The sequence below is a fragment of the Leopardus geoffroyi genome, chromosome E2 (genome assembly GCF_018350155.1).
Source record: "Leopardus geoffroyi isolate Oge1 chromosome E2, O.geoffroyi_Oge1_pat1.0, whole genome shotgun sequence".
NCBI classification, from domain to species: Eukaryota; Metazoa; Chordata; class Mammalia; order Carnivora; family Felidae; genus Leopardus; species Leopardus geoffroyi.
In genome coordinates, this window is record NC_059335.1 from 1,795,526 (window position 1) to 1,820,685 (window position 25,160).

Sequence of the window (25,160 nt, forward strand, 5' to 3'; positions counted from 1 at the left end):
GGGGAACTGGGTATTATGGAGCTATCTCCAAGAATGGCTCCGCATTAATTGCAGAGAGGGAAAGGTGGAGAGATCCGGCAGGTACCGCCTCAACCAAGCAAAGTTCAGAGTCTCCAAATGTGAAGAACCGATATTCAGGTGCCTCCTGATAGGAAGGCGCAACATCACTGCTATGGGGCTTCTGCCAAACTGTGTAACCAGAATCAAATGAGGAAACGTCAGACAATCCAAAATTGAGAGACATACAAACACGCACAGATAAGAGATTAAAAATTAAATGTGGCAAAATCTAAATAATAAATCTAAATAATAATAATCCAAATAGTAATGATTCTGGGGGAAAGTTAATGTGTGTTCCCCGAGCTGTTGTTGAAACTCTGGAATAGGTATAAAGTTTGTTAAATTCAAAACATGGCCCCCCAAACTCCAATGTATTGACTGTCTGACCTTGTGCAAATTACCTATCTTTCTGGGTCTGTTTCCTAAAACGTTAAAAATCTGGGAAGAATACTAGTACCTGCCCTACTCAGTTGTAACAAATACAAAATGAGAATATACAGTTAATAACTTAGTTCAGTTCCGAAGGTATAATCAGGGCTCAATAAATGTTAGCTATTACAAACCCACGACAATTTACCTGCAATTCCAAAGGAAAAATGGTGCGAGAGCTGAAAGTTTCCTCATAAATTTGGAATAAAGCGTTTTGGTAGAATGAACTAACCAGCAGCTACATAAGGTCTCTCTTCACCTGGCTAGCATGAAGATACAAAGGCCTGAGGAAAACACTAACATGTTCGATCACAGGATATTTTTCATGCCACGGTTTTGGATAAGAGTCTGGATGTGTATTTCATTATTATCCTGGCCACACTGACAGAGGGAGGGGGACAAGGAGGAATTAGACATGGGAGGGTGAATGTGTAAAGGGGAAAGCTGGCCCAGTGATGGAGGGGGTTCAGATAATTTTCTTAGCTGTGGCTGTTGCCTCTTCTTTTTCCTGGAAGGACCAGTGCTCGTTACCTACTCCAGTCCTGCGTTATCCTTACTCAGCCCAACCAACATTTGGGTCAAATCCCCCCATCCTTACACAGTCGCTCATGCTCTCAGGAGGTGGAGACATCACTGAAGTCTTCCTGTGTTTGGGCACCAGGGTCACGGACAGATTCTGGCCCAGAGAATTACCCTGCGGTCCTTCCTGGGGCACCAGGCTCCACCCAGCTGACCCACTGAGGGGCCTAAGATTGGAGCTCTGTGATTCATTGGGAAGAGACGCGGAGAAAAAGTGAAGGCGTGAGAAAGGCACGGAACCAGACCCAGGAGGTCGGCGCCCTCCTCCGCATCAACATCGGGAGACCACCAGGAGACGACGTCGCGGCCCGGGGCCACCTGGGATGCGGCTATTCCCGCCCTGCCGGCCAGTTTCAGGCCATGCCGCACAGACGGGTCACAGCCACGGGAGGAGGTCCCCGACGTCCGTGGCCCCCCAACCCGAGCACCAGCTTGCCCCTTAAGCATCTCGGACGCGTTCCCTCCCGCCCAGGACGCCCACGGGGAACGCGGGCCCTCGGAAAGGCCCTGCCCAGGCGTCTGCCTCGTACACCCTACTGTGCACGCGCCGCCGCGCCCGCTCCAAGGCCGGATCCGCCCCAGCGAGCGCTGAAGTTTGCAAAACCGTGGCTACGGCGGCGGCGCAGAACGCGTGCGCAGAGGAGGCTGCGCTCTGAGTGTCTGGAGACGGCCGCGCGGGGGCCCCCGAGGGGCCCGGAGAAGAGGCGGGAAACAGGGCAAAGACCGCGGGAAACCGTCTGTGTTGAAAAGTTGAAAGCGAGAAAACGGAATCCCGCTAGTCATTAAGAGGAAGAAAAAAAAAAAATAATAAATAAATCCCGGGGCGGGGAACACCGGCAGAGTTTGTTTGTATCCTTGACTTGTCCAACACAGGTATATTCATGAATTGTACGAATGTCAGAAAATGGAGAGCAGGAATTTAAAACTTTATTACTTCTGATTGCTGCCTCTGGAGGTGACCACTTTTCACGCGCTACGCCGTTCCTCGCGGCTTAATCCACATTTTTTTTAATGCTTATTTTTTTATTTTTGAGAAAGAGAGAGACAGAGCACGAGGGGGGAGAAGGGCAGAGAGAGAGAGGGAGACACAGAATCCAAACAGGATCCAGGCTCTGAGCTGTCAGCACAGTGCCCGACATGGGGCCTGAATCCATGAAACATGAGATCAAGACCTGAGCAGAAGTCGGTCGCTCAACTGACTGCGCCACCCAGGCGCCCCACGACTGAATCCACATTTTTAGGTATAAGTATTAAGAATTCCCAGTATATAGTGGAAAATGGGATCATAACGGTGTTTCTTGATTAAAACTCATTGCATCTTATAAATAAATAAAATAAAACTCATTGCATCTTCTCCATTTTCAAAAATTATACTTCTTCCTTGTCATTAACCAGCATCAATACTTTGACCATGACCAGTACCTTGACCAGTTAGAAAATTAAATTGGAAAAAGAACCAATTGAGGACAGTATATAGATATAAAACAAAAGGATTAGTTTAAAGTAATGAATTCAGAAAATGTACTTGCAAGACATAGGACAAATGTAGCTTAATGTACAAGTTATTAAGAAAAAATGTTGTACCTAAGACGCAAAGGAGCTCAGAACAGCCCCCCCCCCCCCAACATATGCCACTTTGGCATAAGGATTGTTTTGAGATAAAGGGACAAGAAAGGCCCACTGACATCCCCTTTTACTCCCGGAAAATAGAAGGTAAAACTCCCATATGAAAAGGTCACCTGGGGGGCTCAGTCAGTTAACCAACCAAGCTCAGGTCATGATCTCACAGTTCGTGGGTTCGAGCCCCATGTGGGGCTCTGTGCTGACAGCTCAGAGCCTGGAGCCTGCTTTGGATTCTGTGTCTCCCTCTCTCTCTCTCTCTCTCTCTCTCTCTGCCCCTCCCCCACTCACACTCTGTCTCTCTCTGAAAATAATAAACTTAAAAAAAAAAAAACAAACCTCCCATATCAAAGATGCCCTTTCTACACTAGGAGGAAAGAAACATTCTTATCGCTGGAGATGAGGAGCCAAAACTAAGAAAAAAATTCTGTGCAAGCAAACCTTGTTAAGATAACTTTTATCTTCCTTTAGTTTCCACATGTATTTTAGTTACTTTTCTAAAATCACCTCTCTTCGTTCAATCTAACATATAAGCACTTAGGTTTTGCTACTTTTTTGGGTCTTCATTTCCTTATGAAGCTTCGTGTATCAGGCAAAACTTACATTAAATAAATTTATAAACTTCTATCCTGGTAATCTGTTTTATATCAATTTAATTCTCAAGCCCAGCCAGAGCTCCTAAGAGGGTAAAGGTAAAATTTTGCCTCTTCTGCATAAACCAAGAATCTGAAAAGATCATCAAGGAAAAAAAAGAAAAATATGGCCAATTTATAAAAATTTATTAAAAATAGGGGCGCCTGGGTGGCGCAGTCGGTTAAGCGTCCGACTTCAGCCAGGTCACGATCTCGCGGTCCGTGAGTTCGAGCCCCGCGTCGGGCTCTGGGCTGATGACTCAGAGCCTGGAGCCTGTTTCCGATTCTGTGTCTCCCTCTCTCTCTGCCCCTCCCCTGTTCATGCTCTGTCTCTCTCTGTCCCAAAAATAAATAAACGTTGAAAAAAAAATTTATTAAAAATAGAGCCAAAACATTTAGTTAAAAGTGTTCAAACACACTAGTTCTCAAACAAGTTACAAATAAAGCAACGAGATACTATTGTTTCCAACTCTAAGATTTACAGTGATTGGAAGACTGATAACGTAGTGTGTGAGCAGGTATGAGAAAAAGAGAGAAAATATGAACAAAATGGAAGTTGCCTATTACATTTTTCCTGAAATTAAATGGGAAATTTTTAAATTAAAATCTAAAAACAATGAATATGACAATTTGTTGAAAGAAAAATATACTGATCTGGGGCCAGGTGATAGGGTGGTTCAGTTTGTAAAAATTTATCAAGCTTTATACTCACACTATGTGTACTTTTCAACATTTACATTATACTTCAATAAAAAGTTAAAATACTGGCAAAGAGGCATTCTATGAGAATGCAAGAAAGAAATCCTTCTTATAAGCGGTAATAATATTATGCTTTTAATATAGCCACAGGGACATAGAATTTGATTAATCATAATCATTGATTATGTATCTGATTGATACATGATACACTGAGTACAGAGCCTGCCTGGGATTCTCTCTCCCTGATCCTTGCCTGCTCTCTCTCTCTCTCAAAATAAATAAACATGGGGGCGCCTGGGTGGCGCAGTCGGTTAAGCGTCCGACTTCAGCCAGGTCACGATCTCGCGGTCCGTGAGTTCGAGCCCCGCGTCGGGCTCTGGGCTGATGGCTCAGGGCCTGGAGCCTGTTTCTGATTCTGTGTCTCCCTCTCTCTCTGCCCCTCCCCCGTTCATGCTCTGTCTCTCTCTGTCCCAAAAATAAATAAACATGTTTTTAAAATAAAAAAATAAAATAAGTGTTTTTTAAAAATATACTGAGCACCTGGGTGGCTCAGTGCGTTAAGCGTCCGACTTCGGCTCAGTCATGATCTCAAGGTTTGTGAGCTCGAGCCCCGCTTCGGGCTCTGTGCCGATGGCTCAGGGCCTGGAGCCTGTTTCGGATTCCGTGTCTCCCTCTCTCTGCCTCTCTCTCTCCCTCTCAAAATAATAAATAAACATTAAAAAATTTTTTAATGCATTCAAATTGACCATTTAATCAGTGATGCTTTTCAGAAGGCTATCAGAAAAGTTCAGTAATTTTTCCAAAGTCATACAGAACTTAAGTAGTAAAGCTAATATTCAGAACCTTGTGTCTGGCTCCAGGATCTATATTCATAACCACTTTACTATATTGTCTCCCTAGTGTTACAAATATTTTCCCATAATTATAAAATATTTTATTTTTATCTTTAAATTCCAAGGATTTAAAAAACTTTATTACTGATATGGATGTGATCTGTTTTTATGTGATATATTGTGAGCTAGTTTTATGAGAAAGCTATTAATATTGTAGAAATACGTATATATTATTGTAAGAAAGCTATTAATATTGTACATATATTTATTGATAATAAGAGTGTTCAATATATTGATATATGAAAAATAGCTTAGCAAACTATATACCTATCTAGTGAGAACTACAGAACTCCCAGCAAACAAACCCCTGCACCAAGAGACTTGACCAAACTCTTAGCTTAGCTTCTGGTAGATAAGACCTGTGTCCTCAGCATGATCCCAGTTCCCCCCTTAAAATGCCTGCCTGGCAAAGGTCAACACTCCTAGGAGAACTTACTTGCCAATACCTGAGACAGGTCCCTAACCTCCCTTTCTTTGAGTATTTACTAAAAAGGGCTTATAATTTTGAATTCTTCCTCTGTCCCTTTGAGATGTGTATGTATTTCCTACAACTCTGGGGTGTCTTTCTTTTTTTTTAATTTTTTTTAACATTTATTTATTTTTTGAGAGACAGAGAGAGACAGAGCACAAGTGGGGGAGGGGCAGAGAGAGAAGGAGACACAGAATCTGAAGCAGCTCCAGGCTCCAAGCTGGTCAGCACAGAGCCTGATGTGGGGCTCGAACCCACGAACCGTGAGATCATGGCCCGAACTGAGGTCGGCTGCTTAACCGACTGAGCCACCCAGGCGCCCCTGGGGTGTCTTTCTTAAGGATCTAAAAGCCATTTCTTGGGGGCACCTGGGTGGCTCAGTTGGTTAATTGTCTGACTTCAGCTCAGGTCATGATCTCACAGTTTGTGGGTTCGAGCCCCTCTTTGGACCCTGTGCTGACAGCTCAGAGCCTGGAGTCTGCTTTGGATTCTGTGTCTCCCTCTTTCTCTGCCCCTCCCCTGCTTGTGCTCGCTCTCTCTCTCTCTCTCTCAAAAATAAATTACTAAACATTAAAAAAAAAAAGAAAAAAGTAATGATATTGACGTATCAAAACAAATAAAATAAAAGCCATTTCTTTGAAATGTCATCTTCAGGAAGCTTAGGGCCTCCGTCTTCCAGTCTCTGTGGAAGGACAGAATTCTAACTTTGATAACTGCCAGCTATCAGACACAGCGCCTGACAAATTGTAATTTTTCACTTCCCTGTTCTACTTGAGCCCTTCCTGCTCCTCCCGGCTCAGCTTGGCCCCTGCCACCCCAAGATCCAATTACTCTCCTTGCATTTAAGTTTTCCAATTGAGTGACTACAGTTCCCCCTGTAAGGTGTGGCTGACAGAGAAGAACGATCATGGAGCCCTTCAAGGATACTGGGGCCTCTCTTACAACTGTATTTCCCAAAGTATTGGTGAAAGGTTATCTTACGGCCCCTCTGCCTAGTGTGGGTAAATAGATCTTAAATGACAAACACTCTCTAACATCCAAATCTCCCTAAGCTTTTGAATCCCTTGCTCTACAGTAAACCATGGGAAGTTGGGCTTTCCCAGTTCTTTCCCGGTAGGCCACCTTTTGGTCCAAGGTTCAGCCACCAGCCAACCAACCAACCAACCAACCAAATTGTTAGAGGGCTAACTCCTTGAGTTACAGATGCAACTCAGAAGCAATTAGATGTAGAATCTCTGTTTTATGGGCCCATATCTAAAAATTCTACCTGACACAAATTTGTGATCCCTCCACCGTTATTCCACACCCTTAGTTTTCATTCCCACACACGTTCCCTTGATTTCCACTTGTGTAATTTAGAAAACTCAAGCAGTTCTCTTGGAATGTAATACACCTCCTCTTGGGTGACATTTTGTCATCTTACCTTTAGGAGCCTGCTGACATTTGAGTCTAATTACGAGTCTAAAAGCAGAGAGGTGGGTCCTGAGGAGAGTCAGCCGTTGGCTCGCATGGCAACGGCCTCAGGGAAGGCCATCACCATTTCCTTAGGCAATGCTGTTAATTCCCTCAAAGGTGGATGCCACTGGGGGTGGGGATGCCACTGCCCCTGCCACTTCCTCTAGAGAAGAAAAGACCTCTACCACTGGCAAAGAAGACTCATCCGAATTTAGGATCTCAGTGATAGCATTTTCATCAAGGTCTTCCCACACATCCCATCCCAACTTACAGGATCCCATTCTTTCCCTCTCAGTGCCCTCGGTTTGACAGAAGACGCCCTGTGAGGCTGGGAGTTCAATTTGTGTTGTAACTCAGCCAATCACAGGATGAGGTTTTGTATTTGATTTTTTGGCAATTTTAGCCCTGTATCTGCAGGAGATAAGGGTCTCCCACAGGGCACACGTGGAAGGCCTTGGGTCATTTATGTGATGTGTGAGCCGGGAAATCAAATTCCTGAGCCCCCCCTTTTCTTTCACCACTTTGTCAAGCAACATTAGGAACAACCAACCAACATCACCATGGTCCTTAATTTTCCAAAAATGTTTGGAAGTATCATATGCAGGATCACTTAGCTCCTCGCTTCCTCTAGGTGGTTGAGTACCAGCAACCAATGTTTTGCATATCTACTAAACAGTTCACCCCATAGACTATCTGCTCCCTTTACTACTGGAAATATAGTCCTTAGTGAATTTAAATCTAATCATACCCAGGGACCCCCCCCTCCTTAAAAATCTTTTAAGATCACACAAACATATATGGGTAACAAAACAAAACTTTCCTAGGGGCGCCTGAGTGGCTCAGTTGGTTAAGTGTCCAACTTCGGCTCAGGTCATGATCTCACGGTTCGCAGGTTTGAGCCCCACGTAGGCCTCTGTGCTGATAGCTCAGAGTGTGGAGCCTGCTTCGGATTCTGTGTCTCCCTCTCTCTGTTCCTCTCCCGCTTCCTCTCTCTCTCTTTCTCTTTCTCTCTCTGTCAAAAATAGAGATTAAAAAAAAAACTTTAAAAAAGCAGCAAAACTTTCACTTTTATCCTGTAGTACTGTGGATTACAGCTGTGAACAATTAAAAGAATCTGTCAACTTCCATCAAGGCTGATTAATGACCCCGAGAGGAAATTGCCAGGGAGAGACCCCGAGAGTCACTGCACGTGAAACGTCACCTGAAACTGCTCCTGCCAGTGTGGGGGCAGGATCTTGTTTTTAGTTACATTTTTGTATCTTTATAAATGTGGACTTTTTGCAGTTAATTTTTATTTGTTTAAACATTGCATTCAAATATTATTTATTTTGATCACAGCAGTTTTTGCACCCCCTTAAATAGCTCCCGTGGTGACAGCTACATCTTCCTCACCCTAATCCTGGAACTAATTAAAAAGAACTCTTTTGATTTTTGTTTGTTTTTGCTTGTTTGTTGTTTAAAGTAAGCTCTACGCCCAACATGGGGCTTGAACTCACAACACCGAAGAGTCGCACGCTCTACCGACTGAGCCAGCCAGGTGCTTCCCAAGAACCCTTTTAATATAAGTAAAGGTCACCACTTCAAAAGATAAGTGTAGAGCATTAAAAAAAAAAAAAAAAAAGCAGTTAAAAAAATACATAGGTATAGAATAAACACTGAAAACAAGAAGATGTGTGAATACAGTAGCACTCAGAAGTGCTCTTGTGATGGTTTTGCGGTAGAGATTAGTAGAAATTATTAAATCTATCAATGGAAGAATGGGGGGCTTATCTAGCCCTTCCTAGATCAGGAGGGTCTGTTTGTAAGAAGTGATGCAATTGGTAAAGATAAAACTTCAGAAGCACGAAAGATTAAACAAACAGGTGGGGCCATCCAGGCTGATGATATAAAACTGTCCTTGAGGCAGACTGTTTCCCGAATTAACCCTAAAACCTCAGGACTCCACCAACATGGCTCAAGATAATTCTCCAAACAGTAAGTTCCCCGCACACCTGACTGAGGTTTCTGTTTCGTTGGTTTGGGAGGAAATTGACTACAAACTTATGGGCTTGCCACAACTTGTGGGAGTTCCATTTTAAACCTTTTTTTTTTTAACGTTTATTTATTTTTAAGAGGGGGGTGGAGGAGAGAGAATCGCAAGCAGGCTTCAGGCTGCCAGCACAGAGCCCAACTTGGGGTTCAATCTTACTAATTGTGAGATCATGACCTGAGCCGAAATCAGGAGTCAGATGCTTAACTGAGCCCCATTTTTAAATTTTAAAATAACTGTATTAGGATTGGGAAAAATTTTCTCTCATATGATATGAAAATATGCTGTTTTCTGTGTATTGTGCATTGGGAATTTCAGAAAGATACAGGCAATCATGAATTAAACAAAATAGAAGATTTTTGCTTCAGGAAGGAGAGAGAGAGAGATACACTTAAAGGAACTGTGGTAAAAAAAAAAAAAAAAAAAGAGGGGGGGCACCTGAGTGGTTCAGTTGGTTAAGCATCCGATTCTTGATTTCAGCTCAGGTCATGATCTCACAGTAAGTGAGTTTGAGCCCCACATCGAGCTCCAAGCTGCTGGTACAGAGCCTGCTTGGGATTCACTCTCCTTCTCTGCCCTTCCTCTGTGTGCTTTCTCTCTCTTGTTTTTTTTTTTTTTTAATTTTTTTTAACGTTTATTTATTTTTGAGACAGAGAGAGACAGAGCATGAACGGGGGAGGGTCAGAGAGAGGGAGACACAGAATCTGAAACAGGCTCCGGGCTCTGAGCTGTCAGCACAGAGCCCGACTCGGGGCTTGAACTCACGGACCTGGAGATCATGACCTGAGCTGAAGTCGGCCGCTTAACCGACTGAACCACCCAGGCGCCCCGCTTTCTCTCTCAAAATAAATAAATAAACTTAAAACAACAACAACAACAAATTGGGGCACCTGGGTGGTTTAGTCGGTTAAGTGTCTGACTTCAGCTCAGGTCATGATCTCACGGTTCGTGGGTTCGAGCTCCGTGTCGGGCTCTGTGCTGACGGCTCAGAGCCCGGAGCCTGCTTCTGATTCTGTGTCTCCCTCTCTCTCTGCCTCTCCCCTGCTCAAAAATGAATAAACATTAATAAAAAAAAATTGTTTAAGAAAAAAACAATGGGAGGCATGAGAAATTTCATAGACCAGAATATCTTTGGAAGGAAAGAAACTTCCGGACTTCTTTCTCAAGACTGAACTTTACTCTTGAACTTTGGATTCATCGGTCTCACTTGTTTGTCTAACAAGTGTCCCAAACTCAGCGTGTCCCAAACTGGACTCCATGTTTACACCCAAACTCTCCCCCCCAGAGTTTATCCTCACTGAGGACATGTCAGCTGTTCATGCTAAAAACTCTAGGGAACATCCTTGACCTACTTTTCTCTCATGACCTATATCTAATCAGCCTGGCAGTTCTGTTGATTTTAACTTCAAAATATTTTAGGAATCTGACCATTTCTTGGTCCATCCCCACACGGCCCTGCAAGGCCCTATACAATCTGTCTTCTACCCCCCCCCCCCACCAAGATCTGGGACCTCACCTGTTTCTGCTTTGTTCCAGACTGTGTAGCCCTCTGCTCTCTCTTAAAGAGGCCAGGCAGGCTCCAACTGCCATCCCCAGTCCCTGCAAGGTGGGTCTCCTCACGTCAGCATGGGTCCCTCTCTCATTTGCTTCAAGTCTTTGCTTAAGTCATTTGTTTTCTTCCTTTCAACATTTTCAATGTTTTGCTTATTTTTTTTTTTTAATGTTTATTTATTTTTGAGACAGAGAGAGACAGAGCATGAACGGGGGAGGGGCAGAGAGAGAGGGAGACACAGAGTCGGAAACAGGCTCCAGGCTCTGAGCCATCAGCCCAGAGCCTGACGCGGGGCTCGAACCCACAGACGGCGAGATCGTGACCTGAGCCGAAGTCGGACGCTCAACCGACTGAGCCACCCAGGCGCCCCTGTTTTGTTTATTTTCGAGACAGTGCAAGTGGGGGTGGGCGGGTCAGAGAGAGGGGGACAGTGGATCCAAAGCCGGCTCTGTGCTGACAGGCTGACAGAGAGAGCCCAATGCAGGGCTGGAACTCACGAACTGCAAGAACGTGACCTGAACCGAAAACCAAGAGTCAGAAGCGCCACCGACTGAGCCACCCGGGAGCCCCGAATCAAGTCATTTTCTACGTGAAGTCTTCCCTAATTACTTCGCTTAAAATTGTGACTTCATCCCATGTATTCTTTCTTTTCCCTCCTCCTGTATTTAAAAAAAAATTTTTATGTTTAGGGGCGCCTGGGTGGCTCAGTCGGTTAAGCATCGACTTCGGCTCAGGTCATGATCTCGGTTCATGAGTTCGAGCCCCGCGTCGGGCTCTGTGCTGTCAGCTTGGAGCCTGGAGCCTGCTTCGGATTCTGTGTCTCCCTCTCTCTCTGCCTTTCCTTCCCTCATACTCTGTCACTCTCTGTCTCAAATATAAATAAAAAACATTAATTAAAAAAATTAAAAAGAAATTTTTATGTTTATGTATTTTTGAGAGAGAGAGCCCACGCGCACGTAAGTGGGGGAGGGGCAGAGAGGGAGGCAGACACAGAATCCCAAGCAGGCTCCAGGCTCTGAGCTGAGCTGTTAGCACAGAGCCCCTTCGGATTCTCTGTCTCCCTCTCTTCTCTGCCTCTCCCCCACTGCTGCCCCCTCTCTCAAAAACAAATAAACATTTTTTAAAAAGTTTAAAAAATCCAATTGACATGTGTCTCTTAGTATAATACAGCATACAACACAGTTCACTGAAATGGTTTCAGACTCCTCGTGGCAGCTAATATCTAAGAAAGTTTATGCCACTTGTTATAGCGGGTTTTTAATTCGGTGGAGTTTTAATTATCTGAAAGGCTATTAAAGTACAACTCTGCGCCCAACTGTATACACCTGTCTGAGGCTGTATATGTCATGATTGAGCTAAAAAGAACGTATCACAAGAGATCAGATGCAGCTATAAGAATCCAGCTCTCGGGGCGCCTGGGTGGCGCAGTCGGTTAAGCGTCCGACTTCAGCCAGGTCACGATCTCGCGGTCCGTGAGTTCGAGCCCCGCGTCAGGCTCTGGGCTGGTGGCTCAGAGCCTGGAGCCTGTTTCCAATTCTGTGTCTCCCTCTCTCTCTGCCCCTCCCCCATTCATGCTCTGTCTCTCTCTGTCCCAAAAATAAATAAACGTTGAAAAAAAAAATTAAAAAAAAAAAAAAAAAAAAAAAGAATCCAGCTCTCTCCTATATGGCTAAGTATAGACATGAAAGTAATTTCCGTAAATGTAAAGCAATGCCACTTACCTCAGTAATCATTTTTATTCCAAGGTGATAATTTTTTAATAAAAATGTTAGTTTTGTTAAAATGTAATGGGTTTGTTGACATTTGAAAATGGACTAATCAAGGGGTGCCTGGGTGGCTCAGTCGGTTAAGCATCTGACTTCAGCTCAGGTCATGATCTTGGGGTTTGTGGGTTTGAGCCCCATGTCAGGCTCTGTGCTGACAGCTCAGCTCAGAGCCTGGAGCTGCTTCAGAATCTGTGTCTCCCTCTCTCTCTGCCCCTCCCCTGCTCACACTCTATCTCTCTCTCTCAAAAATAAATAAACAAAAAAATTTAAATAAAATGGATTAACCAATGTTCTCACTTTTAATTTTTTTTTTAATTTTTTTAAATGTTTTATTATTTATTTTTGAGACAGAGGGAGACAGAGCATGAACGGGGGAGGGTCAGAGAGAGAGGGAGACACAGAATCGGAAACAGGCTCCAGGCTCTGAGCCATCAGCCCAGAGCCCCACGCGGGGCTCGAACTCACAGACCACGAGATCGTGACCTGAGCCGAAGTCGGACGCTCAACCGACTAAGCCACCCAGGCGCCCCACACTTTTAATTTTTAATAAGGTAAAACAAACGGTCTTTGGATATCCAGTTTTAAAAGTGCAAATGGGTCCTGAACCCAAAAACATTGGGATGTAGTGATCTAGGAATACTTTCTAGAGAAAAAAAATTGTGCAATAATTTTCAAGATTTTTTTTTCTTTTTCTTGTCTTCTTAGTAACGCACAATTGATAGGTTACTGCTCCTCGGCAACACACACTTGCTTCCCCTCCCCGTGCACAGCCATCCATCTATTCCATCCAGTGCATTTCATGCCATTTAGAGACAGGTGTCTTGTGATATGTGTATATCCTTCACAAATACACAACATTGTTTTGGTGGAACGTAACTTATTTAGATTAGTTGATCTTTACTGGAATCACTTGTTTCTCTCCAGCTTTTTATTGAAGTACAACTGCACATGGTAAAATGCAAATCATATGTGTACAATTTGATTAATTTATGTGTACACCCATGTAGGTATATACATAATTGCTACATAGAAATATTGCTCTGTATAAACTCCATTTTGTGCCTTCCTTTCTTGACTTAATTCTGTGCCTTTGAGACCTATCGATCTTGTTTCCCTTGTCATTTTTTTTTTTCTCATTATTTTGGTCTTAAGGCATAAAATTCCATCACGGGGATATTACTTACATTTTACTTACCCATTCGTGTAGCCATGGGCATTTAGGTTGCTCCAACTGTTAATATGAACAGCATTCTGAAAAATATGTCATGGAGATTTGAGTGGGAAATAAATGACGGCATTATAATTACTGCACATAATTTAAACAAGCATAGCCCAATTGCCCCACCCACGATCTAGAATAAAGTACATTCCAACCAGCTCTCCAGAAGGGTTTCCATCTCCCCACCCCACCCCCATCATTGCAAGCATCTGACTTTATCTGATTTTCTAACTTTTGAACTGCAGTTTTCAGTTATGTCTTTGGTTCCAGAAAAATTTCCCATTGTGTTTTGGGAAGATTAAATAACTTATTTAACTCTTTTCTATCTCAATGTGACACGGATTCTTTCGTACATGATTTTCCATTTACTTTTACATTTCACAGGTCTTTAATTTGGCATTTTGAAATATACTGTGTATCATGGCTCAACTTCATTTTTCTTCATACAGCAAGCCATTTTCTTTACCCAACACTACCCTTTCCCACTGATTTTGGAGGCTCTGGCTGTCCCAAGTTCTATATAGAACAGGCTTTCTGTTCCTCGGCTTCCTGTTGGGTTCCATTTGTCTACTGTTCTGTTTCTGCATGAGTACGGTAAGAAAAAGCTTTTACTACTCTATTTTATCTGGATAATTAAATGCATCATCTTTATCCTTTTTAAACAAAATGTATAATCTACTTTGTGGGCTTGTATTCTCCCCGTAGTGTTTTAGGTGGCCCTCAAAATCCTGTTTGGTCTCTTCTCAGAAAACAGCCATATTCTCATCATGAGAAAAACATCAGATAAACTCCAATGAGGTTCTACAAAACACTTGCTCAGTACTCCTTAGAACTGTCTATATCATGAAAAACTAAAGTCTAAGAAACTGTCAGGGCCAAAGGGAGCCTAAGGAGATCTGAGGACCCATTGTAATATGGTACCTTAGATAGCATCCGAGAACAGAAAAAGGATATTAGATAAAAAAAATTTTAGATAAAAACTTGGAAAATATGAATAAAGTATGGGCTTTATTTACCAACAATGTATCAGTATCAATTCCTTCATTGTGAGAAATGTACTGTGGTAATATGTTAATAATAGGGGAGGGGTACCTAGTTGGCTCAGTTGGGAGAGCATGTGACTCTTTTTTTTCTGAGAACTGGGGAGAGGGGCTGAGGGATAGAGAGAAAGTGGGAGATTGAGCAATCTTAAGCAGGCTCCGTGCTCCATGCCCCACTCCCCCTTGGCGGGGGCACGGAGCCCTCTGTAGGGCTCAATCCCATGACCCTATGATCATGACCTGAACTGAAATCAAGAGTACAATGCTCAACCAACTGAGCCACCCAGGCGCCCCTGAGTATGTGGCTCTTTTTTTTTTTTTTTTTTTAAGCTTATTTATTTTGAGAGAGAGAGAGAGCACAAGTGGGGAGGGGCAGAGAGTGGGAAAAAGACAGAATCCTAAGCAGGCTCTACACTGTCTGTGCAGAGCCTGATGTGGGGCTCGAATTCAGCAACTGTGAGATCATGACCCGAGCTGAAAGGTGGATTCTTAACTGACTGAGCCACCCAGGTGCCCCAAACATGTGATTCCTGATCTCTGGGTCATGAGCTCGAGCCCCACCTTGGGTGTAGAGATTACCTAGAAAAAAATACAATGAATAATAGGGGAAACTGGGAATGGAAGATATGGGAACTCCTCATACCAGCTTTGTAACTTCTCTGTAAATCTGAACATCCTAAAATAAGGTTTACTTCAAATATCCTGTTGGTATTTTTGTTTGGAAATGCAATTAATTCCCTGTTAATACACAGAATGTTCACTACTACCAACAAAATGGCAGTGAATATTCATGTGTGTTACCCAGACATACACGTGTCCGTTCCTCTAGGATAGAGACTCAGGAAGGGAATTTCCAAGCTGTAACGGTCTGGAGCTTTGTGCCCCCCAGAGTCAGAGATGAACCATCTTGATACTGATCTCTAGGAACCATTAGCTTATTGGGCTATAACATGCTCCTAGGTTGATAAAAGAGATCTTCCTCAGATTTTTCTCTTTGCTTTCCTCCTTTCTTATCCTTCATCTTACTTTAGCTCTTCGTCTCCTGTTCCTCCCTGCCCACCCTCTACCTGTCAGTGTAGGAATTAGGCAGGAGGCCCTAATTTGCTTATCCCCGCCCCCCTCATTCCCTAGGGAGTTGATCTGGGTTAGTTAGAAGTTCCTCTATATCTACTTCAGGGCTTAAGCTTTCCTTTGAGCTTTTTACTGTAAAGGATTTTTCCTTTTTTTTTTTTTTTTTATTTAAAAAAAAATTTTTTTTTTTTTCAACGTTTATTTATTTTTGGGACAGAGAGAGACAGAGCATGAACGGGGGAGGGGCAGAGAGAGAGGGAGACACAGAATTGGAAGCAGGCTCCAGGCTCTGAGCCATCAGCCCAGAGCCCGACGCGGGGCTCGAACTCACGGACCGCGAGATCGTGACCTGGCTGAAGTCGGACGCTTAACCGACGGCGCCACCCAGGCGCCCCAAGGATTTTTCCTTTTAAGAATGTATGCAGTCAAGGATCCGTGCACAGAGAAGAACCTACTTGAAGGTATAAGGTGGGTAGGGTCCTGTGAGGGCTTTTTAACCTAAGGCCAACCTCAGAGAAGATTACTTTGCCATCAGAAAAATTCAGTCATGACTATTTGGAGCACAGAGTGTGGGCCTTAGACTGGAGGGTCAGGGAAGGACTCTGAGAAGGTGGTGCTCAAGCTGGAACCTGTCATAAAGGAGCAATCTAGTCCCTCATCACATGAAGGGCATCGCAGGAAGAGAAGAACAAGTACCAAGTTCTGGAGTAGAAGGAAGTTGGCCTGGTTGTGGGACAGAAAGTTGGTGGTAGTGGCTAGAGGGACACATTTATTCCAAGGTATAAGGCCAAGGAAGTCATTATATGTGACTAGGTCAAAAATATTGGTGAGGGCCTGATCAACATGGTAAGATTCAAGAGGACTTGAGAATGATAGTAAAGTTAATCTTCTCCTTTCAGGGTGCCTGGCTCTCTCAGTTGGTAGATTATGTGACTCTTGACCTCAGGGTTGTAAGCTGGCCTCCAAGTTGGGTGTAGAGATTACTTAAAAAAATTTAGAACTCTAGGGACACCTGGGTGGCTCAGTCAGTCAAGCTTCTGGCTTTGGCTCAGGTCATAATCTCACAGTTCGTGAGTTTGAGCCTTGCATCGGGCTTGCTGCTGTCAGCACAGAGCCCGCTTTAGATCCTCTGTCTCTGTCTCTCTGTCCCTGTGCTGCTCAGGCACATGCACACACTCTCTCTTTCTCTCTCTGAAAAATAAACATTAAAAAAATAAAAAATTTATAAAATAAATAAATAAATAAATAAATAAATAAATAAATAAAATGTTAGCCTTCTTTCAATGAAGTACAACAGACCAGGAGGTAGTAGACTGGTATGCAAATGAAGATTTAAACTTGTAGGAGGGACAAACATTCAAGGATCAAAGAAAAAAAAGCATCCCTGTGGTCTGGGAATCCCAATGAATTCTTTATTTTGCCGTAGTTAAGAGTTTTGACTGGATTTTTTTTTTTTTGCATAAATGTGGAGTTTGACTTTTTTGAGTCTTGTTGTTTCCTTAGTTGTTAATTTTAGTCACTAAGACCTGTGTGAGGCGGTATCTCAATGTGGTTTTGATTTGTATTTCCCTGATGATGAGTGATGCTGAGCATCTTTTCATGTGTCTGTTGGCCATCTGGATGTCTTCTTTGGAAAAGTATCTATTCATGTCTTTTGCCCATTTCTTCACTGGATTATTTGTCTTTTGGGTGTTGAGTTTGATAAGTTCTTTATATATTTTGGATACTAACCCTTTATCCGATATGTTACTTGCAAATATCTTCTCCCATTCTGTCGGTTGCCTTTTAGTTTTGTTGATTGTTTCCTTCGCTGTGCAGACACTTCTTTATTTTGATGAGGTCCCAATAGTTCATTCTTGCTTTTGTTTCTCTTGCCTCTGGAGACAAGAAGTCTAGTAAGAAGTTGCTGCAGCCACGGTCAAAGAGGTTATTGCCTGTTTTCTCCTCTAGGATTTTGATGGTTTCCTGTCTTATGTTTAGGTCTTTCATCCACTTTGAGTATTTTTGCGTATGGTGTAAGAAAGTGGTCCGGGTTCATTCTTCTGCATGTTGCTATAAGAACCAAATGATCCTCCCCATAGTGTTTTTCAAAACATTTTGGAAAGTGATCCTGTTTATCTGCTATTGAGGGCAATGGATTTTACCCGGAAATTAAACCAGAAAAACTGAAAGGGACTTAATGGTACTTCATTTGCTCTTCATTTCTATGGTTTCGAGTATTCACGATTGTAATGACCTATTATTACATGCCTTTTCTTGACTCATTCTTCTTAATCCATATGAACAGAACACATACATTTTTCATGGTTTTTGAAAAATAGAAGACCTCGACTCCCAGGCATGGCATTCAGATAAAATAGAGAAGTTCAAGAATCACCTTTGTGCGGGGCGCCTGGGTGGCTCAGTCGGTTAAGCGTCCAACTTCGGCTCAGGCCATGATCTCGTGGTCCATGAGTTCGAGCCCCATGTCAGGCTCTGTGCTGATAGCTCAGAACCTGGAGCCTGTTTCAGATTCTGTGTCTCCCTCTCTCTCTGACCCTCCCCCGTTCATGCTCTCTCTCTGTCTCAAAAATAAATAAATGTTTAAAAAAAAAAGAATCACCCTTGTGTATTTAAGGGCTTTATAATTGTGTCAGAGGTCTTTCCTACTGGATTCTGGTGGATTACAAAGGAAAAGAGGAAATCAAACACTAGCTTGAGCCTGAAGTTTGAAATTTATAAGCTGGCCTATTAAATGCTTCGTCTCTCTTAATCTTTCCACAGAGACCACACCAGTGAATCACAGACGCAGCCGCACCAAATTCACACAAGATCAATTGAAAATCCTCATCAAAGCATTTGATAAAAACCCTTACCCAGGTTACGCTACCAAACAAAAACTTGCTTTAGAAGTCAATACTGAAGAGTCTCGAATCCAGGTAAGTTACAAATTCTGTATCTCCAAGACTAAAAGTAGACAAGGAGGCAAGGAAACTGTTAATCGAGCACATTATGTGCCAGTGTGCTAAGGGCTTTGCGTGAAGTAACTTGACACCCAGAATGAAGTCACAAGGATGCTGCTCTTTGTCTCACTTCACAAATGTGAGTACTGAGGGTGAAAGAGTGTCTAGGAGTGGCAACGGCATGTGCAGGTGCTTCTTCAGAGAAGACGAAATACTTGAGCTGGTTGGTAAATGCATAATAATTGCAGCATCTATTTATTAACTTAAAAAGATTACTATAGTCATGTTGGGACCAGATTGTGAAGATGCTAAATGCCAAACCTTGACCTAAGACTTAGTCGAATGTGACAGGTATCTGTAACAGTACTGAGCTTAGACGTAAAAGAATCACACCCTTTGAAGACAGGCAGTAATAGGGTGAGATGACCTAGACATACTTAATTCTCTCATTTTCTTTTCCTCACTCAAGATTTGGTTTCAGAATCGAAGAGCTAGGCACCAGAAGAAATCAGAACCAGATGAGGACTTAGAATCAAGCCAAGACCAAGATCACCTTGAAGAGGAGATTCAAAGTAAATAGTCTGTTCCAGTCCTTCCACAAAAGAGCTCCTTGGGTACACAAGGTCCTCTCTACTTGGAGCTAACTACTACTCTGAGTGGGAGAGGAATGTTCTTTCTCTCAGGGCCTCCTGTTCAAGGTCTTCTGGTAGCAATGGGTCCAATATGGCCCCTGGAAATTCTTTCCTGCATGGTTCATGGACCTTTTGAGACTTTGCTCTGCTTACCTGCTTTCTACTGGAAAGAACCAGCAACCTAGCCATATACTGTGTCTCTTCTAGAACCTTCTGCCTGGAATAAGCCAGGGCAAGTCCCTCTTAAGGAGATGCAATGTATTAGATGGAGACAGTGTAGGACAGGTTTGGGTTCCTTGTTTGGGAATATGTCAACTGACCTCTGAAATGTTCCATGACCCTCAGTCTTATACCTATCCTAGGTAGAGAAGACAGACGGAGTCGTACCAACTATACGTCCTTGCAATTACACGCCCTCATTGAGGCATTTTCGAACAATCCTTATCCTGGCTTTGATTCCAGAGAGCAACTTGCTAAAGAAATTGGTGTTCCCGAGTCAAGAGTCCAAGTAAGTGATAAAGAATTTGCCCCATCTCCTAGGATGGAGATTTGGGAGATGGGGAGCCCTGTGGACAGACATGTGAGGCACATTCCCACCCCAGGGCCTCTCATGAGCTATTCTCTCCATCTAGTAGGTTATTGAGGCTTATTTATTTAGAGAGAGAGTGAACACGAGTAGAGGAGAGGCAGAGAGAGAGGGAGAGAGAATCCCAAGCAGGCCCCCTGCAGACAGCACAGAGCCTGATGTGGGCCTTGATCCCACGAACCATGAGATCATGACCTGAGCTGAAACCGAGAGTCAGACGCGTAACCACCTGAGCCACCCAGGCGGCCCTCCATCTGGTTGCCCTAGGGCCAGCTATCTCACCCCCTTCAGTTCTTTCTTGCTGTAACCAGTGTTTTATTTTTTGTTTTCTTTCTTTATTTTCACTGCATTTAATACTAATATTAAAAATATTAAAAAAAAATTCTTTCTCAGTTCTGCAATGGCCCTCTTCCCTCCTTCTTGCCCACACTCCTCATGCATTTCCTCAGGACAGGTTGAAAACCGAACCTGTCTGCTGTTATTTTCACAGAAAGCAACCAGTGCCAGGGATGTCAGGGAAGAAGGTTGTAAGAAGGCAACAGTACTGTCCAGGTTCCATCCTAAGGTTGGCTGGGTGGAGATTCACAGAATTCAGTCAAAAAGTCTGGTGGCCTTGCAGTGACTTAGTCCAAATAAAGTGGGCTGGAGAGGAGAATAGGGTAGCCCACCAGAGGCTTTAGAGAACACCTCAAAATCTTGTGTCAAACCCAGAAGAACTGACACCAGGAGAAGAATGGGGAGGACCAGGGGGGCAGTCTTGTGGAAAGTTCCACAATTCTCCCATGTTGGGAGGTTACAGGAAGTCTAGAGGTCACCAAGAGCCTCACTCATTTTGGCAGAGAAACTCAACTCTAGCGTTAGGACATCAAAAAGAAACCAACCACATTGAAAAAGGCTACAGAGGGATGCACAGTTTCATAAGCACAGGAATGGCCTTTCAGAGGTAACTCCACCTGTCATTCAGACTTGACCCCAGGTCACACAACCTGGTGAATTTCGCAGAGCCGCTGGCGACACTGGGGGCAGAGGGTGTCACGTAAAAAGGACTTAAAACAAGCAGCTGGAAGGAGGGAATGATCGGAAACTGCTCCAGGGAATCGAGGGCAGTACTGGGGGCTGGGTGGACAGGTGCCCAAGCAACAGAACCAAAGAGGTTTCCTGTATAGCAGCCAGCTGGCACAGGGGATGATGACCCAGGAGGCAGATGAAGGGAACAAAGATGGGGTCCTGAACATGAGTCTCTGGAGGCTGGATCAGAAGAAAGACCACGTACTGGGCACCCGTGATGACACACAACTCTGGACCAAAATGGGGGGTGGGTGTCACTGACGGAGGGTGGTGGGTGGAACAGCTTCAAAGTAGCCATCACAGAGCCACAGGGGACTATGTGGCCTTCAGGTCACAGGAGGCTCCTCCCCGCCTGGATGGGAAGATACAGTCTCACAGGGTGGTCTGTTGATACCTGGGTGATAGAAGACAGAGAGGTCCTCATATTGACACTGGCCCTTTTTGGCAAAGTGTCTGCATACAGGACAGTTGGATTTGTCTTCCATAACCTGGAGTCCATCCTTGGGCAGGGAGGTATTCTTGATAAGAGACCAGCTTCTGAGCTTCAAGAGTTTCTCTGCTCTTTGTTGGAAGCCTCCCCTGGAGGGACTCCCATGGCCTGGTCTGGGAGAACAGGGTTCAGCATTGCCCACGCCCTCCCCCAACCAACCACAACTATTTGGGCCTCATCTGGGGCCTGGGCCTCCCCGAATTGGGCCTCTGCCCAGGGGAGGAGGTGGGGCACTCAGCATTGTGGAGTCATTGGTCTTCTTGATTCTGGAGGACCTCCATGAAGAGCTGATTGGGGTCATCAAGCTTTCCATTGATCAGAAGGCCAGGTGGTCTAAAGGGACTCCCATCCTTCTCATTTCTGGTCTCTTTCCTCCTGCTCTGGCAGGGGGAGCTGTTGCTTGGGATTCTGCATCTTGCGCTTTGGCATTATGGCGGCAATGGCTGCGGTGGGATTTGGAGAGCAGTGACTGAGGAAGGGCTTGTTTTCTACCTTTGTCTTCTGAATAGCGCCTGACACAAGGAATAATTTGTTGAATGAAGGAAGGAATGTTTCTTTACATGCAATATGAGCCAGGCATTTGCCTAAAGTCTTTACATCTATTACAGTTTTCAGTCTTCCTAATTATCCCATGAGGTTGGAATTATTATGTCTAATTTAGAGATTTAACATTTAATTCAGAGAAATGTAGGATCCAGATGGAACAGAATTCTGTCAGAGTGGTGTGCTCTGTGTGTGCATTTAGACCAGTGCTCCTTGGGTGCCTGGGTGGCTCAGTCGGTTAAGCATCTGAGTCTTGATTTTGCCTTGGGTCATGAGATCGAGCCCAGGTTGACTCTGTGCTGACAGCAAGGAACCTGCTTGGGATTCTCTCTCTCCCTCTGCCCCTCCCCCACTCATTCTCTTTCTCTCTCAAAATAATACTAAAAAAAAAAAAAAAACAACAGTGTTCTTTCCAGTAATCTGATAATTCCAATAGTATGATTAAATGTCACACAAATTTACCTCCTAGACAAATAGGAGCAAACAATGTGTTTGGTGTTTGGTCAGAAACAGTTTCACAGAGGAAAACTTGACCTGGGGCTTGCAAAGCAGAGAGAGATCCCATGGAGGAAGACCAGAAGAGAGGGGGTTAATAAGGGCCGCAGTTGTGGTAGACTGGATTCCTAGCAGCAGTCCTGTGGCTTCCAGAACATTGTGAATTGTCTATGGGCTGGTGAACTAGGGTGACATAAATATACTTAAGGAGGCCTCAAGTCTAGACCAATTGTGACCAGTTGATTAAGCTGTTGTGTTCAGGGTTTGTGGACACCATCTTCCATTAGCCTGTGAGCTGTGATAGGGGGCCCATCTCTGATTAACCCCTGTATGCTCAACAGAGCTCAAAAGTCTTCAAGTGGATAAGACACTTGGAAATAGTTGCTATAAGAGTTTATATTTTATCCTTTGTGTGGTAGAGACATGCTCAAAGAATTAAGACAGAGGAGAAAGCATGCTCTAGTTACAGTTTGAAATAGCTCCTCTTCCTCCAGTGAAGAATGGACTCCACTATGGAAACAGGAAGTAAGTTTGACAATCAGTGAGAGGTCAAGGAGGCTGAGACATGGAAATGAGTGCTGTGTGAGAAACAGCACGGACACAGACTGATAGCAATGCATGGATGGGGTGTGGAGGACAGGGGTGGCGTGGAGAGGGAAAGAGATGAGATAACCAGGAAGACGTGGTGGGTCTAGCTTGGATGGATGGCGAATCTTGGTGTTATCCAGCAGGAGGATTGGGTTCTAGAGGAGGATGTGCCTCGGTGAGGGCTGGGAGATTCTATGGGGAGGATGGATATAAATGGAAGACTGATTTTTTTGAGTAAATGGTTTGGTGTGATTCTGAAGGAGCGTGTGAGTTGGAAGAGAAGAAAACAGAAGCTGGTGATGAAGTACGAAGCTAATCTTGTCCTAATGTAGCCATCCCAACATTCTTTGGGCTAGTTTTCTCCTCAGAATTCAAAGCTGAATATATTTTTCCTTAAATTCAAGATATTGTGGGGCACCTGGGTGCCTCAGTCGGCTAAGTGTCCGACTCTTGATTTTGGCTCAGGTCATGATCTCGTGGTTTGTGAGATCAAGCCCCGTGTAGGGCTCTGCACTGACAGAGGGGCACCCGCTTAGGATTTTCTCTCTCCCTCTCTCTCTGCCCCTCCCCTGCTCTCTCTCTCTCTCAAAATAAACATTTATAAAAAATAGATCTTGGTAGGTGCAGAAATAATGAGGAATCTCTGAATGACTTTATCAACAGGGCACTGGTTCTCATAGGTACCACAAGCAAGGCAGATGGAGAAAATGTATGATTCAGGTGTAGAAACCGAACACAGGGTTGCATATGTGCAGTTCCCCAAAACAATCATTCACCTGCAGGGTGGTCTATACCTTCAGGAAGGACATGAACGTTTTCATGGTATTACGTGACTTTTCCAAAGCCTGGTTTTTGGACTCCAGATCTGTGCCTATTCTATTTGCAACCTCTGTGAAAACCAAACGTAGTAGTTGTGGAATGTGAGTGTGTGTGTGTGTGTGTGTGTGTGTGTGTGTGTACGTAGTATATAAATACATATACGTTTTTCTGAAGTTATGTTATTATAAATAATATATACATAAACTTGATATATATATATATACATATAATGTGCATGTATGTGTGTAACTTATGGGCAGAGGCAAGGGGTAACAATTATGTCTTGTGGGATGAAAAATATCTCCCTAGACAGACAATATACTATCCTGGGTCATGGAAGAAACATAAGCATTTTGAAGAGGAAGGAAAAGAAAGATGGGAAAAGAATTCCAGGCAGAGGTAAGAGTGTCAGTATAGGCATGGCACTTTAGGGAAAACCAGCACTGGTAATGAGGCGACCGTGGGGACTTAAGGATATGAAACCCATCATGAAGGCACTAGGTGTGAGGTTCCGAATTTGGGGCTTTATCTTCAGACTTGATAGACCGTCCTAGCTGTCATATGGAAGGCTGGTGATTTTGGAATTAGGCCTAGAACCAACCCCCTCTCTCTTCCTTTTGCCTTGTGAAAGCAATGGTGAAGCTTGCATGACATCATTTGATTGAATTAATTCTTGATGTTTTACCCACTTAGATTTGGTTTCAAAATCGGAGATCCAGATTCCATGCCCAGAGAAAAAGAGAACCTGATGATGGAGACTTAGAACAGAGACAAGACCAGGAACAGGATCTCTGAGATGAGAGAGTTCAAGGTAATCACTCTGTTGTTCTCATGTTGGCTCACAGAGCAGAGCCTCCTGAGTGCCCAGTCCTTCCACATGATGGAGTCAACTCCAACCATCTCTTGGGATACCTCCTACTCAAGTGCCTTATCAGACTCCATGGAGTAAGGGGATTAGTTATAGTTCCTGAAGACTCTTCCCAAGTCAGTGGTCACCCAAAAGAATTCCACTGGCCACTTTCTAGCTGGAGCCCATAAACCCCATTAGAATGTGAATTTGGAGGGGGGTGTCTGAGTGGCTCAGTTGAGCCTCCAACTCTTGAACTCAGCTCAGGTCTTGATCTCAGGGTCATGAGTTCAAGCCCCACATTGGGTTCTGTGCTGGGCATGAAGACTACTTGAACAAAATTCACATTCTCTCTCTCTCTCTTTTTAATCGATGTCTTCCCGGTACCTGGTACATAGTAAACAATCTGTTGACTTTGTGGAAGGTATGGTTGAAATAATGGAGGAATCAGTCCTTAGGTTTGTTCTGCCAAAGGCCGGCTAGCGCATGGCTTTCCCAGGAGGTAGTAAGTTCTACACCAGACTAGAAAGGCGGGAACGAGTTTACTTCCATGTTTGAATGTACAAACTGGCTTCTTCCATTTTTCTTTCCTCCTTAGGCATAGAAGCTACACAAAATGGCCCCAGTCTTTCTATCA

The 25,160-nt window shown here is 43.9% G+C and overlaps 1 protein-coding gene and 1 pseudogene across 1 annotated transcript; one reads left to right on the top strand and one right to left on the bottom strand.

Annotated features, from left to right (window-relative positions):
- The first annotated feature begins 8,785 nt into the window (after nucleotides 1-8,785).
- DUXA (double homeobox A) lies at nucleotides 8,786-24,471 on the top strand. The gene is made up of 5 exons (XM_045441321.1): nucleotides 8,786-8,810; nucleotides 18,277-18,431; nucleotides 18,925-19,027; nucleotides 19,450-19,595; nucleotides 24,370-24,471. Exons 1-5 carry the CDS (start codon nucleotides 8,786-8,788, stop codon nucleotides 24,469-24,471), a joined length of 531 nt encoding a protein of 176 aa, XP_045297277.1.
- On the bottom strand, nucleotides 21,068-21,743 carry LOC123578431 (annotated as a pseudogene).
- Nucleotides 24,472-25,160: the final 689 nt, after the last annotated feature.